The sequence below is a fragment of the Vitis riparia genome, chromosome 12 (assembly GCF_004353265.1).
Source record: "Vitis riparia cultivar Riparia Gloire de Montpellier isolate 1030 chromosome 12, EGFV_Vit.rip_1.0, whole genome shotgun sequence".
Lineage (NCBI taxonomy): Eukaryota > Viridiplantae > Streptophyta > Magnoliopsida > Vitales > Vitaceae > Vitis > Vitis riparia.
In genome coordinates this window covers 5,767,520-5,788,410 of record NC_048442.1, presented here as the reverse complement: position 1 = coordinate 5,788,410, position 20,891 = coordinate 5,767,520, and the positions used below count along the sequence as shown (strand labels likewise).

The 20,891-nt window shown below is 32.8% G+C and overlaps 1 protein-coding gene and 1 long non-coding RNA gene across 4 annotated transcripts; both read left to right on the top strand.

Moving 5' to 3' along the window:
• The first annotated feature begins 712 nt into the window (after positions 1–712).
• LOC117926500 lies at positions 713–1,292 on the top strand. Its single transcript, XR_004653138.1, has 2 exons — positions 713–765; positions 1,239–1,292. It is a non-coding gene; the product is annotated as an uncharacterized LOC117926500 (long non-coding RNA).
• Positions 1,293–4,677: 3,385 nt separating this feature from the next.
• On the top strand, positions 4,678–12,380 carry LOC117926569 (uncharacterized protein At1g10890). Of its 3 annotated transcripts, XM_034845703.1 has the most exons (5): positions 4,678–4,783; positions 4,890–5,054; positions 6,230–6,448; positions 11,244–11,463; positions 11,967–12,380. In XM_034845703.1, exons 2-5 carry the CDS (start codon positions 4,924–4,926, stop codon positions 12,231–12,233), a joined length of 837 nt encoding a protein of 278 aa, XP_034701594.1. In that variant the 5' UTR covers positions 4,678–4,783; positions 4,890–4,923; the 3' UTR covers positions 12,234–12,380. The 3 variants fall into 3 exon arrangements, with proteins under 3 accessions (XP_034701594.1, XP_034701595.1, XP_034701596.1); XM_034845704.1 differs by lacking the exon at positions 4,678–4,783 and having other exon boundaries at positions 4,966–5,054; positions 5,616–6,448; XM_034845705.1 differs by lacking the exons at positions 4,678–4,783; positions 4,890–5,054 and adding an exon at positions 5,061–6,107.
• The last annotated feature ends 8,511 nt before the right edge of the window (positions 12,381–20,891 follow it).

Here is a 20,891-nt window from a genome sequence, read left to right as displayed (position 1 = left end):
AGGGTGCATAGATTAATATTACTTAATTAACCCATTGAGAGTATAAATGAGTCTGATTGGAAGGTATAGAGTGGAACACTCCTAAGTTCAATTTTTAACAATCATGTCAGAGAGTGGGTCTCCATCAAGATGCTAAGAGCCATATCGACATGCTAGTGGAAAATTCACTAGCACTCCGTAACAACCTTCATAACTAGATTTTCTTAAATTGGTGGACTGTGCACTAATTTGGCAGATCTCTAGCATTATGATGGCTTTGAATTTTAGGGGGTCTGGATACATTCTCAATGTTTAGGAAATGAATCTGGGGCTCTAGTTTTCTGTAGAAACTACTATAAACCAATTGGAGATGTCTCAAGTTTTTGAATGTTGTTATAGCTTAGTTAGAGATGTGTTCAATTATTTAAGGCTGGTATGCTTAAGGTTTATCATTAATCCCTGTGGCAAAAATATACCAAGGGCTTATAAGCTCATCAGGTTTGGGTTATAATTAATTAGCTTCGACACTAGTATCATGTTCTAGCTTTGCCCTCAATTTGCTGTGTGGGTACTCAATGGGCTTTGGGCCTTGCTGCTAACAATTTACTGATTGATGCTAATGTCCACAACCATTGTAAATGTACATAAAGTTTTGGGCATGAATGCGTCAATTAATAACAGAATCTAATAGGATGGTAAAAAAAATCTGAAAGTTTATCCTATAAAAATAATATATATCCCTCTGTACCCTTTGGACTTTGGAGCAAAGTAGGAGTATCTAACAAGGTAACATCTAAAGCAAATAGTCACATTGTGTTGACACAATTACACAAAGTGCAATTGGAGAGTCTGGGTATCATAGCATGCTTCTCAAAACTACATCACAAAATTTTCTTGATAATGTCAGTTGATCTATTCAACATTTCCATATTCCCTAAACCTATAGGATGGTAGTGGTAAATTATGGCATAGTGATTCAGTTCCCCGACATAATTTCTCCTTCACTACAAAAGAATGTTATAAAGAGCACAATCATATTCCCCTTCATCTTCCATATCAAAACAATCCAGTATTGTAGGCTCAGGTTTGTTCCAGAGGGGAAACTTCTTTGTTTTGTAATGACCAAGCCACAAAAAGGCACATGTTCATTTTCTCAAATAATTAATAAGTTTCTCAAGTGAACAATTCCAACATGGTTCACTTTAACCCTGTTGCACATTGAATGAAACCTGACATCCCTTTTTCAAATCAAGAAAAAGGCTTCAACCAATACACTCTGTCATGCTTATGCATTAACCCAAAAAAAAAAAAAATAGGAAAGAAAAAAAAAATCCTCAAAAAAGTAGGAAGTCAACTGCTAGAATTGCCCTTCTCGGGGTCTCTTCCATAAACTCTAAGGTAATGAACCTTTTATTTTATTTATATTAGCATTCCTTATGTTAAATAATAATGTACTAAATATCAAACAATTGAAAGGAAATTTTTTTCTTGCCCATGGCATTTAGTTGTACACTTTAGTCAATATTCATGAGATTGACAGGGTGGAAACTTGTAATTTAGGATCTGCCCAACATAGCCATATCACTTGAGGGGGGATCTGATTCTAACAATGGGTTCTCCATTTGGTGTCCTTTCACCTGTGCACTTCTTTAATAGGTATTTTTCCTTTGTTGTCTAAATTCATTTGATGCTTCAACTTTTGGTTTGCTACTTGAAAAGATTGCTCTGTGAAGCATCATCTCAATGTAGATTATTTGGAACATACCTTCAAAATTTTTAATAAATTGCCTTTTATTTAATTTTTACATTCCTCCAGTGCTATCTCCAGCTGATAGGGCTGGTTTTCTTTCAATCCCTACCTCACATTGGATTGTATATATGAAGGGAGAGGGGAAGCTGGTCACTGTCTAATATATTTTCATTTTTGCTGTTCTTTTATTATTTTTCTAGATTATTTTTAAATGAAAACACATCAACAGATAGCCTTCAAACTTGATTACTTATACACAACATCAAACTTTGTAAAGCTAAATAATTTAAGAATCCAATTGAATGACATCACATAAACACAAAAATAAATTAAATAATGGAATATTCATACAATCTATTCCACTTTGAACCCATTACATGAGTTGAGAATTTCTTCCTTACGGGTTTTCTTAGAGCTCTAGAGAGTCATAATGATCATAGCCTACCAGTTCTGCAACTACTCTCATAATGTAAGCAAATCAAGAAATATAGAGAGTCATTTGGGAATCCCCTAGAATACACAATTGTAGACCCATTCCCCCAACCAAATTATGAAAAAACCATTAGCCAGTAAACAATAGCAGAACATCAAGGATAAAAATAAGATCAAATCCATAAAGCAACAAGCTAGGAAAGTTTAGAAAAATTCTAGCGAAATTTAAGAAACGGGAAAGGCAAAAGCAACCTAGAAACCCAAACAAAGAACCCAAGAGAGAACAATTAGCTTGGGTTCCGGGTTTTCACAGGATGAGGTGGATTGGAGTTCAATTCATACCTAATCTGAAGACATGGATCCGAATACATTCACTGGATTTGAAGAATCCATTTCATCCATGGGAACTTGATTTGAAGAACGCACTTCATCCATGGGAACTCGGGTGCCTGAAAATGGTAGGTTTTCGGCCTTGGAAGGTGGTCGGAGTGATTGTGGTGGCCGTTGAAAGGGTCGATAACGGTGAGAAGCCATAGCCACCGATGAAGAGGAAGTGAGAGGTGAAGCCTCGGTGAAGAAGAGAGCCCGATAAAATTTTCCCTCCATTTGCCCTTATCTTTTTCTCTTATTTTCCTCGTTATTTTTTAAGGAAAATAATACGGAAAATATTACAATATTTTCTTTAATACTTTCCTTTATATTTTTTTTCCATCTTATTTTCCATGTCATCCAAACTAAAAAAAACGATTTTCCTCTACATTTTTTTTCCTTTCCTTAGCATTTTCTGGGAATCAAACAGAGCCTTAATACTTTCCTTTATATTTTTTTTCCATCTTATTTTCCATGTCATCCAAACTAAAAAAAACCATTTTCCTCTACATTTTTTTTCCTTTCCTTAGCATTTTCCGAGAACCAAACAGAGCCATAATATTATTTGTTATTGAAGGATTAAAAAATAATTAAATTTTGGACCAAAAAGGCACCACAAATTCCTTAAGCGAAAATGTATAAAAGACTATTTCTTGCTTAAAAAATCTAGAATTATTGGATTTATGTTGTCTTTTAAATATAATATTATTTGTATAACATTATTTTTAAAATAAATTTCTACTACAAAAATAAAACTTGCTTCTTGTTCTTTCCCTCAATTTAAAATATAATTCAATAAATTTCTTTAATTAATTTTAAATATATATATATTGTAAAGATATTTCAATCATTTCTTATACTAAGATGGCGTTTGATATTGAGTTTATTTTCAGTATATGGGGTTATATGAATAAATTACTTTTAACTTAATAAAAACTTTAAATATTTTAGTTTTTTTTAAAAAAAAAAAGAAAAAAAAAACATCATTTAAGTCTTCTCGAGGTAAAAATATAATTAAAATTTAAAAGTGAAATTAAAAACATAATTTTCAAAAATTTTGGTTTGGCTTAAAACCTACCACTTTTTCCCATACCTTCGTTTCTTTTTATTTTTATAAAATTATTATTTCAATCTTATTTCTATGAATAATTTTTCTAGATTTAATTAGTTCATCTTAATCATAATATATTTTTGAAAATTGAAGGTAATTGAAGGAAGTTTGTTTGGATATGTTTTGATGGCCATATTAAGATTTTATGTTTAGATATTTTAAAAAATAAAAATAATACCACTTATCTTGTTAAGACTTTATAAATAAAGTAAAATTAGATTATTTTTGGGATTTTTTTTTAAATTTTTAATCTAAGTATGTGTTTTTTTATTTAACTATTCACTTTAATAAAAAAAGGTTATATTATTGATATATCAAATATCTAACTCCTATTAATACTTAGGTCATGTTTGGATCGTTGGAATAAAAAATAAGTTTATTTCCATTTATTAATGTGTTTAAATTATTTTTTAGAACAAAAATAAAAATTAAAAATTGTGGAAACCATGATATCTGTTTGGTAACTATTTTAAAAAATAGTCCTAAAAACCGTTTTTTAATAATAATTTTGAAAACTATTTTATGATATTTTATAGAACAAAAATATATTTAAAAACTTAAAATATTTTTAAATAAATTTTAAAAATAATTTTTATATACAATAATTTATTTTTAATTATTTTTTAAAACAACCATTAGAAAATAATAGAAAATAACTAAAGAGATGTTTTCTGAAAATATTTTGTTTTTCGAAAATATTCTATTTTCTGATCCTAATAATAGAAAATAAAAAAATAGTTTTTGGTTATTAAACGTTTTTTTTAAATTAAAAATTGTTTTTTAAAACAGTTCTAGATATTCACTAAATCTCATTTAATAAAATAAAATCGTTTTAAATTTGATTAATAAAAATAACAAAACAAATTTATTTGTCTTATAATTAAAATAAAAAGTAATTTAATTTTTTAGAATTAAAACAAAATTAAAAGACCCCAAACCCAAGCAATGGTTTACTGCTACGGGCCCACAACAGATAGTTACAGGGCTAATCTGAAGCTCAAAAACTCCTTCAAGTAAAGCCTTTACCTCTTTGTCGCCGCTCTCTTCTTCAGCGTCTCTGTGGGGTTAGGGTTTCAATTTTTATTTTAATCGCTTCTCATGAGAGTATTCTCTTTTCTGAATCACTCGGATCGTTTTAATAGGTACTGTTTTCCTTCATTTTCCTCTTTTTCTCGCTATCCAAACGCTTCCAGGTTTGTTGATTTATTTCGTTTTTTTTGTTTGTTTGTTTGTTTTTTTTTTTGGCAGCTGAGAAGGTATTGTGTTGTATACTGTCTTCGAGATGCCGCGGGATTTGTCTCGATCGCCATCGTACCGGCGGAGGTATTCGCCCTCGCCGGTGGGCCACAGGTATGGCAGGAGGAGCCGGAGAGATCGAAGCCGTTCTCCCTATTCATCCTATTCTCATAGCAGGTGATCCCGTTGGTTTTCGATGCTTTGCTTGATTTATTTATTTATTTTTGTGAATTTTTGATGAGCAATTTTTAGAAAGATGGTGACTGACTCCATATCTCTCATCCGGAATCAAAATCCAAAACCTTCGGGTTATATGTACGCAGCTTATCCTTTTCTTATTGTTGATCCCTCCCTTTGAGGATAATGATTTATTGCTTGGAAAATTGCTTGTAGGATGAGAATTTGTGGAGAATTTTGGGGAATGTTCGATGTTGGATTATTGTTTTCAATACAGAGATTCTTCTTTGTAATTTAAAAGACAAAGCTTTAGCTGCTGTGCAAAAAAGAGAAAGAAAATGCTCTTATAGTCCACTGAGAATACAAAAATCCTTTAGATCTTCCTTTTGGATAACTCTCAGTTTAGTGTAGAAAATCAAGTACTTCTTGTATTATGCCAAAGTCGTGACTTTACATAAAGTATGACAAACTTGAGTTTACAGCTCAAAAAACATGGTTGATGTGATTTTCTGTTTGTAATTGCTTATTATTTTGGCTTCTCTGTTTTACATGTTCAAGCAGACGAGAGATTGGTAGTTAGATTGTGTACTTTGAGAACGCATATGATTTTGCTGCCCGGAGGTTCTCCACCTTTAATCAGAAAATTGATCATTTACATGCTTATGATTGATTTCCATCATGCTGATGTTCAAGTATTGGCCCTTTGTTCCTCGAGTTGATGATTATGTTGCTCAGTTTTTAGACAATCGACAATATCTGGATGGCCCATCTGACTGTTTGGAAACCTATCTTTCACATGGAAACCAGAAAGATGCCAAAAACAAATATTTGGAGCAAAATAGTGATAGAATGCATTCCTTCTATAAGAAAAGAAAATAAATCCCCCCCGCCCCCCAAAAAAAAAAAAAAAAAACCTCAGTTTCTTCCCCATTATATGGGAAGTGAGCAGGTGATAGGTGCCGATGGGTGTCCTTTTGTTGCTCGATTGTGACATTAGCTTCTTCATGTGATAAAAGATGGAGCACACAAAGGTTATTCTTAACAATGCATGAGGTAACTGTATATGCTTCTATATTATCATGCTAGATGGTGGGTTGGCTTGAAGCTTTTTTATTATACACATTCTATTATGTCCAAAATTCTGTCATTCTTAAATATCTTTTGTTATTATACAGACGAAAAAGTCGTTCTATCTCCCCACGACGCCGTAAAAGTCGATCACCATCTCCAAGACATCGTAAAAGCCGTTCTCCAACACCGAGGCGATACAAGAGACAAAAAAGTAGTGCTACATCACTGTCTCCTATGCATAAATCTTCTAGTCCAAGTCTTGGGTCAGTAGATCACAAAATTGCTAGCGAAAAAGTGAGAAAAGAAGAAGAAGAGAAGAAAAGGTATTCAATCACCTCACATCCTTGTTTTAAGTTATATTGTATTTTTCCTCGAGTTGTTTTCATCTTTAGGTAAAATCTAACTTCCCTATGCCTTTTTTTTTTTTTTTCCAATTTTCCTCTTTATCACATTATTGACTTTTGTTATATTTTGGAAGTCCATAGATTAAATTTGTGTGGTTTTTATTAGGGTTTGGAGAAACTAAACTCAAGGGTCGAGCGACATTCTATAAGTTGCAAGATTTTGGTTCTAGGTCTATTATGGGATTTAAATTTTGTTAAGTTTCATTCACGTGCGATTTTGAATTCCTTCTTGTTGGTAAGGATGATGAGTTGGTCTGTGCCCCTTGGTTTTTTGTAATATGATTTGGTAGTGATTTAAAAGATGTTGAGGCTTAAGCCTTGATGCTCGCGTCAATGCTTGGTTCTGGAAATTAGCATTGAGGCTATGACCTTGACATAGGGCAATAGAGGCTTACGCCTCACTTTTTCTAGGCTTACAACCTTGAGGTTATAGCCTCGAGTCTATTGAGGTTATAGCCTTGAGTCTATTGAGGCTTAAGCCTCAAATACTCAGAAAGGGTTTTTAATGGCTTTAGGTCTTTTTGAGCTTTCTGTATATCTCTTATAAGAGGTTTAAGTCTAAATATTCAATGTTTTTAATGAGTTGTGCTTTTGTGGTTTGTTTTTTTTTTTTATTTTTTTTTATTTTATGGATATATAAGTTTTGCCTTGCATCCAAGACTAGGGTCAAACTTCTTACAAAGTAATGGCTTAGTTGGTTACTAATTAACCCTTTAAATGGAAAGGGAAAGAAGAGGTTAAGGCCTTATTTAGAAACTGATTTGAAAATATATCTGAAAAGCAGTTTTTGAGAATAATTTTTGAAAACCGTTCTCTGATGTTTTATAGAGAAAATGCCTATTTGGGAATCTGAAATGTTTTTAACTTTTTTTCTATGTTTTTAAATATGTTTTAAAAATAACTTTCATATGTAAATCTTTATTTTTAATCATTCTCCACATTTGTATAATTATTTTTTAAAATAACCCTTAGAAAATAAATGCCAACAAGTGAAAATAACTAAAAGATGTTCTATGAAAACACCTTGTTTTTTGTTTTTAAGAACATAAAATTGTTTTCTGTTTTCTAGTTGCCAAATATGTTTTCTTGTTTTTTTATTTTGGAGAACAAAAAATTATTTTAGAAAATAGTTACCAAACATACCCTAAAAAGAAGAAATGAAAAAATTATAGGCCATTGTAGTGGCTAATCTTATTATTTATAGATAAAGGAAAATGATCATTGCAATTAATGGATGAAGAACAAGAATGGGTGAACATTAACACTAAAGGAAAGGATAGTAGAACAATTAGATATGATTATGATTCATTAGAGGAAGTGATGATAATATTGAATATTATTTGATTAAGCATGAGAGAGTTGGATTTTAGAAGAGAGAGAGAAACAAAATTAGAAACTATTGACAATGACATAATTAATTTTATTACTCTGAATTTTATGGTTTTCTTATTATTTAATTTTCATGTGATTTTATATTATTATTATTACTACTGCCAATGAGATTTGCATTATTATTATTATAGATAGGACATGGTCCTTTTTTGCAATTAGCAATAAGGACATTGAGATTTGTATTATTATTATTATTATAGATGGGACATGGTCTTTTTTTTTTAATGCATACACCTTATTGTAACAAGGACAATGAGATTTGGTTTTACTATGACTCTGAGATTGTATCAACAATATTAATTAGCAATGCATTCCATAGGTAATGGGGATCTTGAGCTATATGTACTAAAAAAACATGCGCATTTCTCTAAACATCAGCTTGTCTTTTTCACTCATGACTAGTTTCATTTTCCAAAGATCATTTAATATATATGTTTGCTTTTTCTAGGAAAAAAAGTGAGACTTAAATATTAAATTAGAGTTGAATTTTATGGTTTTCTTATTATTTAATTTTCATGTGATTTATATTATTATAGATGGGGCATGATCCTTTTTTTGTTAATGTATACACCTTATTGGCAATAAGAACAATGGGATTTGCATTATTATTATTATAGATGGGACATGGTCCTTTTTTGCAATGGTCCTTTTTTGTTAATGTATACACCTTATTGGCAATAAGAACAATGAGATTTGCATTATTATTATTATAGATGGGACATGGTCCTTTTTTGCAATTGGCAATAAGGACATTGAGATTTGTATTATTGCTATTATAGAGGGGACATGGTCTTTTTTTTTTGTTAATGCATACACCTTATTGGTAATAAGGACAATGAGATTTAGTTTTACATACGACTTTGAGATTGTATCAACAATATTAATTAGCAATGCATTCAACAGGTAATGGGGATCTTGGGCTATATGTACTAAAAAAACATGCACATTTCTCTAAACATCATCTGTCTTTTTTCACTCATGACTAGTTTCATTTTCCAAAGATCATTTAATATATCTGTTTGCTTTTTCTAGGAAAAAGTGAGACTTAAATATTAAATTAGCATTTGTTACAAAGTTAAGAGAAGAAAAAGTTGGCGATTCCTAGCTGTAGAAGTGGAAGTAAGAACTAGTGCATTTCATGAAAATTGAGAACCCTTGAGCATTATGATTCTTTTCTGACTATTGAAGCATTGTGCACTATTCACAGGCTCAGGCCATCGCTGAGCTGTAAAGGGAAAAGCTTAGCCCAGGGAGAATGTGCTAGGCTAAAAAATTATTGGCTACTAATTTTGTTTAACAGGATAAAGAAACAGGTCCTCATCTCTTTTCCAGACCAAAAAGTGTTTATTGTTGTCTGCAATTTGCCATGTTTTCTTTTTTGCTTCCAATTAACATGCTAAAAAAAGTACTATTGGTGGTTAAAAGGAAAAATAGTAGGTGATTAATGGCTTTTTGTTTCAATTGACAGTAATCCAATCACAGGGTTTTAATGCTTTATATGAGATTTATGGCATCATGATGGTAATGTGCTAGTAATCCATGATATTAGATTAAGGAGCTTGTAAATGAAGTTATTTTTCTCAACTTAGGGAATATTCCTTGTGTACTAAACTCTAAGGCTCTGTTTGAATCATAGAAAGTAGCAGGGAAAGGAAAAAAAGTAGGTAAAAATTCAAAATATCTTGTTTGGTTTACCTTGAAAAATACATGCCAAGAAAAATCAAATATGGTGAAAACTATTTAGAAACTTGTGCATTTTCCAGTTCTTCATTCTTTATGTAGGAGAGAAAGAAGAGAAATAGCTTGGAAAGTTATGTGAGAATTTTAATAAGCTGAAACCTATCTTTTATTCTCGTCCATTTTTCTTTTCTTCCATTTTCTTTTCATCATACTCTTTAGTTTTATATCATGAATTGCTTCGCTGAAATGTCTCTCCTGAAAGACTTAATTGCATGCCATAAAAGCATTTGCAAGACCAGGGGCATTTATACCAGTTGTCTATTTTTTATAACATCAAAAACTACCCATGTTAATAGGGATGTACGGATGTAGGTTAACAGATGCAAAATCCATTCTCTTGAGTTACTGAAATGCTTTGTAAGAAATCAATGGTACGAGTATTAATTAGACATCCTTGCATATATGGATGGAATTATATGACTGTTGTTCATATGCTTTTTAGCCTCCCTTGTTAGGAGGATATGGTTATGGGTTCCCTTGATGTTTTCTGGACTGGCTAAGTTCAAGACCAACCCTACCAAGTGGTTAGGCTTCAGATTAGTGTTTTAGGACAGAGGATTGAACTGTGCCTGGGCTATATAATCATAATGGGTTTATGGAAAATACTTGGAATACAACCTACCAAGATCATAATGTAGTTATTGTAGCGGGTGGGTTGGTATTATTTTGGGAAATCCTAAGTGTAACTACTGTACTTATCCCATTTCCCATTTTTCCGCTTAAGAGGCCTATCTATAACATGACATTTTGATTATGGCACAGTTAGGAGAGATCCAACAGAATGATAAAATAATTATTTGATTAGCCACCTTGGGGTTCATTTTTAGTGAAGAATAAAGTGTTTTTTAGTTGTATTATATATCTTTATGGTTATTCTTTCACTTCTAACCTATCAGATATGGCCTAAAAGGGATCCAACTTACATCAGTCTTGGCTGACCCAGGTTTAATGTTTAACCTGATCCAACCTGACCAACTTGCAGCCTCAGGGGTTCCTTCTGTCAATTTAAAATTTCATGCTTTTCTTGGCATAGAATCACTAGTTCATTTGCCTTTGCTTTATGCACCCAACACTCGATACTAAGAGAAAAAGCAATTTATTACACAACATTCAGACTTCTGATTGTCAAAACTGTATCTTAATACAAGGATTGGAGTATTTCGGTGATTGTTAGTTTTAAAACTGCGACAGGTTTCTTGACATTCTTCTCCACAGGCTTTTCTGAAGGAAGATACTGCTATAGTTCAACTTGTTATATTTGATGATCAATTGGTGCGTCGTTTATCTACTGTTCACCAGTTTTGAAACTCATTTATTTGGTCATCAATTAGAGGTATGCCTTATAAGCATAAGCATAAACATGTATTTAGTGCCTTCATTAACATAAAGGTTAGTTTGCCTTTCATTGTAGTTATGGTTACATGATGTAAGAAGTGGAAAAAAGTGGAAATGATGTTTGCCATCTTGATCATTGTTTCAATTTCAACTGTTGTCTGGTTCAAAGATGTTGAAAATCAAAAGTGCTGCATTTTCCCCTCCACAACAGTCGCTACTTTCCCCTTAACTTTTTTCCTGTTATCAGGCGTCAACAGGAAGCTGAACTGAAACTTATCGAAGAAGAAACTACAAGGAGAGTGGAAGAGGCAATTCGGAAGAAAGTTGAAGAGAGCTTGAACTCTGAGGAGATCAAGCTGGAAATACAGAGGCGCCTGGAGGAGGGTCGGAAGAGGCTCCTGGATGAGGTTGCAATTCAACTGGAGAAAGAGAAGGAAGCTGCTCTTATTGAGGCTAGACAGAAAGAGGCAAGTATTTTCTGGAAATAATTTGAAAGGCATGTTTATGTTTCTGTCATCATGGTGCACTGATACTTGTTTGGGTGCTTGGGAAATAATCTTTTCTTTTTTATTCCTTTCCCACTAAGTCTTGACCCTTATAATACAGAACAATGAAAAAAGTTATAACTTTCTCATACATTGTCTTCTATTTATTGGCTCATGCAATTGGGTTCTCAGATGAAGTACCCTTGTATTTTATAGGATATGGAGTAAGAAAAAGCTAATCTATGAAGGCCCATGCTTGGTCTGTAAGAGAAATACTTTGGTGTTATTGGGCCACCTCCTTTCTTCTTTACCATTTTTACCGTCACTAGGGAGAACCCCCGGAAAATGGCAGCTTTTGAGCAAAAACCCAGCTATTCCTGTTGTGGTGATCTTATGTTACTTACCTCTGGTTTGCAATTGAAGCATTTGCACTGCAATACATATAATTTTGATTGCTTCTCATTTATTTTAAATTGTTTTCACAGGAACAAGCTCGAAGGGAGAAAGAGGAGCTGGAAAAGATGCTTGAAGAGAACCGGAGAAGGGTGGAAGAATCCCAGAAAAGGGAAGCCTTAGAGCAGCAGCGGAGAGAGGAGGAAAGATACCGGGAGTTGGAACAAATCCAAAGACAAAAGGAGGAGGCTCTGCGAAGAAAGAAACAGGAAGAGGAGGAAGAACGGGCAAACCAGATGAAACTGTTGGGTAAGAACAAATCCAGACCGAAGCTGTCGTTTGCATTAGGTTCAAAATGATTTGTTCACACACATTTAATCCCTTATGGGGGTTGGACTTGGATTTCGTGCTTGTCTTGTAATTCTAAGGAGATATATTTGTTTAAAAAAAAACACAGTTTTTGGTGTGCTAATGTCCATATTGAGTTGTCCAGCATGCTTGATAAACTTGAAGAATGATTGGTGTTCTGCGCACCTTCTCCAGAAACTACACGGCCCTATGGCTACATTGGTTGGCGTAAGGATTGGATTTGCTTCCATGTTCTCTTTTATAGAATTATTGTGAGGAGAGTAAGTGGTTGTTTGATAAATCAACTTAATAAGTTAAAGTGATATAATAGTTTAATTTAAGTAATTAAAATTAACTTTAAGTAATAAGTAAAATTAATTAAGTTATTTTTAAGTTGATATATTTATTTTATTTATTTTATTTTTCTTTATTTCAACTATTTTTATGATTTTTTTTCTATTCTAGTATTTTTATTGTTAATTAATTTAATTATTTAAAATATGTTTTAAATTAATTTTATCAAATAATTTTAATAGTTAAAGTAAGAATTAAATGATAAGTATTTAAGTTTTATCAAACATGAATTTAAATTAATGATAGAGGGAGAATATAAATGTAAACAAATATAGGTTATGTATGTTTGTTGTATGTATTTCAACCATATTGTAAGGAAAAAAAAAAAATTGTAATATGGAATCGGCATGCGTACATGTCTTATTCTATTTATGCCACTTTTCACGCAAAAACTTTTGGATTGAATTTAATTCTTGATGTCTGTATCAGGATGACAAACAATCCTGGTCCTCATTGTTTGAGGTTTCTATGGCCAAAAATGGATTGGGGGTCCTCTGTTGTTGCTTTTAGGTTTTCAAAACTTTAATGCTCTTTTCATCCGTCATGGCTCATTATTGGGCATAGTGCCTTTTCATCTACCATCATTCGACTCTGATTGAAGGCTTCGTCAGGAGTCTAGGATTCTGTTATTTGAGTCAAAAGGATATCTCTCGTAAACATGAAGTATAGTTTTTTTAGATGAAAAATGAAGGAAAAAAAAAAATAGAGTTAAAATCGATAAATTATTTTTATTTGTTACTTTAAACTCATTTTATTTATTTTAATTCATTAATATAAAAATTAAATAATTTAAAATGAATAATTTTTTAACTAATTTTAATTATATTTAATTTACTTTGAAATTTTCTACATAACAACCAAACATGAGAAAATAATTTTTTTTAACATTTATTTTCTTTCCTTAATACTTTTCGGGAACTAAACACAACCTTAAAAATTGACACGTTTCCTTTTGTCCACATTATTATTTATTCATGTAGGTCAAATATGTTTGTAAATATTTATATAGTAAAATGTTTTAAATTTGATAGAAATTTATATTTAATATTGCTAAATATATCATTTAATATTACTCTTTTTTTTTTCCCGCTTTTCTCATATTGGTTTTCACTTAAATATTGAAGCTTTTTTTTATTTTATTTTATTTTATTTATCGGTATCCGACTTTGGTGTTTCTTCCATATGTTTTGGGTGTTGTGGCAAACAAAATGTGTTTCTAGTATCAGTTAATTATGAAATCTGTTATTCATTTTTTTTTTTTTTTTTGAGAGATTGATATGATACTAAGATTTTGTCACAAGATGGTATACTTTTAATATAAGCTCACCAAAATAGTTCAGTGTTGAACATTGGAAAAAATTCATTCTTTTCTTAAAAATTGAAGGAAAATGTTTCAATTAATTTTAAATCCATTTTTTTTATAAGTAAAAGATAGCTTACAATTGGGCCCCATAAAAAAGGAGGCGTGTAACATGAAGGGTACAATAATTAAAATAAAAAAGAAAACAAATAAAATTACAAGTTGTCGACACGTTGCTCTATCATTCTTGAATCTAAATGACATGACATTGTAGTAGTACATGATGGGAAAAACCCGGATCTCTCAATTTCCCAAGTTCGGATCATATCTCAGATTCGAATGTTCCTGAATCAAATCCACACGATGAAGATGAAGATTGAAATTACAGAATTCTCGTAAACTCAAAGTCTTTTGCCCAATGAGTTGAACCTTGATCTTGGCATACTTCCAATGGGAAGGAAAAGAAAGTAGATGCCATGACTCTCTATCTCTTTGGATGGTGGAAGACCAAGCTGTGGAAACCCTAACCCCTGGGGGGTATTTCTAGGGTTCTTAAGTGGGCTTAAGTGACTTGAGCCCACATGGGCTTGGATCACTTAATCTAACCTAAAATGGGTTTTAATAATTAATCAATTAGCCAAATCCAAAGACCTTGTTCACTTACCCCTATGCAATGTTGTGTAATTACCAAAACACCCCTATACATAACAATAAACCTAGAGCTAATCCGACCCTCATAACCCATGCCAACAAGGTATATGAACTCAAAGCGGGGACCACTAGGACCTATAGGAATACTGACTCCCTCATAATCCAATTCTAAAGTTGATTCAATAACCCACTACAAAGAATCAATTGAACTCCAATATCCTATATAAATAACAACAAGACACCAAGTGATTGGGTCTGTGACCTGCTATCCATTGTATTTAGTCTCCCCATGAACTAGTATTTGTAGTCTAACAAGGTAAAAGCTATCAGTTTTTCAAAACTACCTCTACCATCATTGAGTTACAGATCCTCCTATTGTGTGCTCAATTAACATATCTTAACTCTCAAAGAGACTATGTTAAGTTCCACTTAAGGAATTATTATGACCATAGTTTCCATGAACACACCTCCTTAGGATCACTCAAGGGGACACATTGTCTTAATCCCAAGAGATATCATGGTGCTTTTATTGAGAATACCTATTAATACCAACTTCCAGCAACAGTGACCCAATCCATAGGGAATATATGATCAGCTTACGATCTCACCCGTAGGTCAAAGCTACTACTAACTTCATAACAAGTTCAATATTCTCTCAAGGTTGAGAGACAATACAATGAGGCAACTTGGTGGAGTCATGACTACTTGATAGCCTTAAATCATAACTCATCATAGGTCATGTCCAATGTGCAACCAGACACACTAATGCACTCACCATGGGAAATTCATCCCAATAGCCAAGACCAACCATTCTTCCAATTAGAAGGTGGTGCACTACAACCTCTAATGGGTTGCCTAGGCCCATGAACCGATTGTGAACAAGTAATCTATTTGCAAGGAACCCATGACTTAGATTTTTTGTGTAATTCCTAATACACCTAAGTCACGTATAATACAAAAGATGCAGACAAGAATTCTTGTAAAGTATAATACATGGAATAAGGATAGATAAAAGTGAAATTGGAACATCATTAAATAAATAATGAATTCCAAATTTATTACATCATGTCATGTTTTTAAGAGCTTTATCCTAACAGTACAATCCTTATGATGTTGTGAATGCAGTTTTACCTAAGTTGGACAGATGCATTAGGAGTTGATTATATTTGAAGAATGTGTCCATGAATGACAACATAACATGTCTAGATATAACACATACTATTTGGTTAGTTTAAGGCAACAAAAAACTATCTTCCAGACAAGCTTTGTTCAAATAAGTGAAGTTGACACATATTCTTCATTTTCCTCCCCCTTTTAGGCACTACCATGATGTTTGCTAACCAATAAGGGTATTTTACTTCTCAAATGAAACCTATCTCAAGAAAGTTGGCCACCTTTATTTGGTTAATTTTCTAACTATCTAGATGAAAATGATAAACCTTTTGCCTAACCGGGCGTGCTATTGGATAGACGTTCAACTTATGAGAGGCCACACTAGGACTGATGTCTGACATATCTAAATGCTTCCAAGTGAATACATCACTATTTTGCCTTAGCATTAGTGCTAGATGGACATGTTGTTCAGTATTAAAAGATGCACTTGCAAATGCTATCCTCAAATATGTCGATGCCTATCAGTAGGTCTATAGTTGGAGATTCACGTTTCTCCACTTCATTCTCTTCTTTAGTTAATAGTTTCTATTTAGAACGATTGCTTGAAGATCTAGGTACTTTGGTCAAGCTCTCTTTCTTAGTTTGCACATTTATTTGATATCATTGTCAGGATGCTAACTAACTCCTATGCAAGTCAACTTGGCCTTGATAGGTAAGAAAACTAACCATATGATGATAAATGCAGGATAACCTTCATCTTGTGGATTCATGCTTGCCCTATTATTTGTTGTAAGGTAAAGTATCCATTACAATTAAGAATTTTACATTTAGAATAACAAGCCCAAACTCGAGTGGAAGTACTGTCTCCCAACGATATTGTAGTAACACCATTGAATCTAGTCAAGATACGTCCTAAGCTTTCTAGAGTTGTTAGAGCATGACCCATCAATTTATAGGTGGACATTTGTAAAAGATTGATAGAACTGTCTGAATAGACGAAAATCCTACACACATTAAACCTACTAATAGCCAAGATAAATATAAAGCATCCTCATAGGGAATGATTACTCGATGTGGGTTGATGAGTAGAAAAGTTTTCGATCTGTCAATTGGTTTGGTGTTGCTTGGCATGAAAGAATATTAGAGGGAATGCATATGCTCTACTAGAATAGTGACTTAATCATGAATGATTTGCACATCTTGGAATTGTATTTGTCGTCAACTGGTCCACCATGGATGTGAGAATAGTCAGGCAAACTTCAAGAGGAGGAGTGTGTGTTCTATTCCTTTCACTAGGTAGAATTTCTCTATTGTCCACTAGCTTGATGATATACTATAGGAGGTGCCCAAATTTTAACCAAAAATTGAAAGTGACGACATTGTTTCGTAGTATGCTTGTGCTCCTTGTGGTAAAAGCATTGTTATTGTTGGTCTATTTTCGTTGGGCCCCCTCTCATGGGGTTCGACCACTTGAATTAGGGCAAATTGAGTATCACCGAGAAAAAACGCTCATAAGTAATGGTTAGGGGGTTAAATGCAACGACTCCTTTCCATTTTGATCATACTATGTGGGCTTCTAAATATGCCACCATGATTCATTCCCGAGGGTCTTTAAATTTCCTAACTTGTTTTCTTGGGTTGGACCCGTGGTGATTAGAATTTGTTGTGAAGCCGCTTAGATGTCGTCTTTTAACATTGCATACTTATTGGCTTGTTGGAATAAATCGTCCATGGTCTTTAAGGTGTTTTTTTTTTTTTTTTTTTGATGCAATAGATTTGAAGAAATGGAGTACCCAAACTTATGCTCCTTTTGAAAATCTACAACACTGCATCCATATTGCATGACACCACCTAGAGAACAACTTGTCCGGATTGTGTCATGAAATCCTAGAGGGACTTATTTTCCATCATTTTTACATTTTAAAGACCGCTAATGTTTTGCTTTTACCAAGAAAAACATTAATGATGTGCCACAAAGGCTTTATAGATGTCTCAGAATGAATAGATAGAGTTTTGTGGAAGACAATAAAACCAGGACAAAGCAAGGTTATATAGGATGATCTAAAAATCTTTGCACAAACCTACATCGAGAGTTATTACTTGCCCATAACGCATTAGGTAATGGAGCGAATTGCTCATCCTATCATACTTTGTGAATTTTGGAACCACGAATCCTCTCTATGATTCATAATTTATTATATGAGTGTCAAATGGGATGGACAACATGTCATTAAGGTGTCTTCTGACCGACACTATTGGTGTTTTATGCCTTGGCTCTCTTGGTATTTGATCAAATCCCAACACTCCCCAGATTTTTTTGCAATATTTGTAAAAACACATTAAATTTATAATTATTTAGTATTTAATTATTTTATTCAATATAGTACAATAATTAAAATTAATTTATTTATAATAATATTATTTTAATTAATTTAAAAGATATAATATATACAATATAGTTTATGTATACATACAAAATTTTATGTAGACATATAACAATAAAACACATTCAGTTTGGTGGTGGATGCTATGCATCTCTTGCTTAAGGTCTCATAGGTTCAAACCCCTTCACTTACATGTTTAAGTGGTTTTTTTTTTGTTTAGATTTAAAAATGCCACCCCACATCGAAAGTGTAAGGAATCCGAGATCTCTTTGTCCCCTATCACATGCTCATGATAGGTATATAAAAATAATCCTAGGGCTTTTAGGTTAACAAAGGAAGCAAAAATACAATTTTTAACAATCAAGGACTAGAAGAATATCGTTATAGATGTTTTTGCCTAGATTTGGATGTTCCTAGGTTGATTTCTTATAGTGAAAAAAATGTCTGAATATTCTGGAGGTACACCTAAAGCCTTTTGCCTAATAACTCGAATCATGACATTCGCACTCCAAAGGGTAGCCTTTGGAAGGGAGGATACCTTTTCTTTCTCTGTGTGGAAATGAAAGACAACAATCAAAAGCCTTGGAAACCCTGACCCCTAAAGGGTATTTATAAAGTTCCTTAGGCTTAAGTGACTTGTTTCCACCAAAGCTTGAGTCTCTTAATCTAGCCTAAAGCGGGTCCTAATAGATTAATTAACCAAACATGATCATCTAATTAATCAACTAACCCAATATAGAAAACTTGTTCAATATTCCTTATGCAACCTTGTATAATTACCAAAATGTCTTTATGCACAAGAGTGAACCTAGAATCAATCCAACCCTCATAACCTGTGTCAACATGGTATATGAGCTTAGAGTGGGGACCATTATGACCCATAGGAGTATTGGCTTCATTAGAATCCAATTCTAAAGTTGATTCAACATCTTACTACAAACAATCAACTGCATTTTAGTACCTTATGTAAATAACATTAAGATAAAGCTCGAGCTTATGACCTACCATTCACTACATACAGACTCCCCATGAGTTGGTACCTATAATCTAACAAGGTAGTGTTATTAGCTATCAAGATTATCTCTCAAATCATTGAGTTACAAATGCCACTTATTATATAATCAATTAATATACTCTAACTCTAAGGAGCATATGTCAAATTTTGACTAAAGGAAATGTTACGGTCATAGTATTTTAAATCACATATCCTTTAGATCACTCAAAGGAGTACATTATCTCAATCCATGATATATCATGGGCCCCTATTGAGAATACTTGTTGCCACCAACTTCAATCAATAGTGACCCAATTCATAGGAATATGTGACCACCTTAGGGTTTCAACCATAGGTCAAAGCCTCCTGTTGACTTTGGCACGAGCTCGATATCCTCTCAAGGTTGAGAATCCATGCAATATAGTAACTTAGTGAATCATGACAATTGATAGACCATAGGTCCTATCTAGTGTACATCACATACACTAGTGCACTTACCATGGAAAAAATTGATGATCAAGATAAGTTATCCCTCCAATTATGAGGTAGTGCACTACAATCTCAGATGGATTGTCCAAATCCATGAATTGACTATAGACTACTCATCACTCTGCAAGGACCCTATAGCTTGGATCTTCTGTACAACTCCTAATGCACCCAAGTCTTGTACAATGTAAATGATGTGGGAGTGTGTGCACAAATAACCAATTAATGTATATAGAATAATAAATAAGAAACCAAGAAACATGAATAAATAAATTTATAAATATATCTCAATTAGTTACATCATATCATGCTTCTTAGGGTTTAATCCCAATAGAAAGTTCAAGAGAAAGCAATGCCATATTTATTAGGTCAGTGCCCTGAGAACAACCACAATTATGGGCTTAGGAATGTTGGCACCCTTACTTGATATTGGGTTGACCCATTATTGCAATTGCAATTTTATAAGAAATTGCTCATTGACATTTCTAATGTGGTTATAATGTCGAGGTGGGCCGATAAAAAATTGTCAATATATGAAATAACGTCCTTGATTAGAAGATTTGAGGTATTTACAAATCCATATTAGAGTTTTGGACTCAAAAGCATCTGTGGAAAATTTCATGGTACAATCAGACTTGGTTAAGAAAATTAAGACCCTACAAAAAAATGGTTTGCTATTAATGCAACTTATAGAGGTGATTGGAATGTTAGATTACTTTGTTCCTAGGCCTTATATCTCGTTAGGCGCATGCAACTATTCATAGGGCCATTAAATCCTACATATAGCGAAAAAAATGCATTAAAAAACTTAACAGGATCTAGATTGATCTATAAGTTAAAAGTGGTTACCAAATATCTATATGTTCTAAATCAATTCCTTACAATGAAGAACGTCATCGAATATTGCGCTAGTCGAAGGTGATCTTGTAAACCTCTTATCTCAACACTTCCAATGTGGTTATTGTGTCAAGATAGGTCAATAAAAAAATCGTTGATATATGAAATGATGTCATTGACTAGAGGATTTGAGTTGTTTACAAGTCCATATTAGAATTTTTGAATTAAGGCTCTATAAAAGAATGATTCGCAATTAATGCAATTTATAGAGGTGATAGGAATCCTAGATTACTCTGTTTCTAGGCTTTAGATCTTGTTAGGTGCATGCAACAATTTCTAGGCTTTACATTGAATTTTGCGCTAGTCGAAGGTGATCTTGTAAACATCTTATCTTAACCTTTCCAATGTGGTTATTATGTTGAGATGGGTTGATAAAAAATCGTCGATATATGAAATGATGTCCTTGACTAGAGGATTTGAGTTGTTTACACGTCTATATTAGAGTTTTTGACTTAGAAGCTTTTATGGGAAATTTCATGGTACAACCAAA

Excerpts from the sequence above, each read along its gene's own strand:
- LOC117926569 (XM_034845703.1), top strand. The coding sequence starts at position 4,924 with ATGCCGCGGGATTTGTCTCGATCGCCATCGTACCGGCGGAGGTATTCG. Across the intron at positions 6,449-11,243 it reads GAAGAAGAAGAGAAGAAAAG|GCGTCAACAGGAAGCTGAAC; the intron begins GTATTCAATCAC and ends TCCTGTTATCAG. Across the intron at positions 11,464-11,966 it reads TTGAGGCTAGACAGAAAGAG|GAACAAGCTCGAAGGGAGAA; the intron begins GCAAGTATTTTC and ends TTGTTTTCACAG.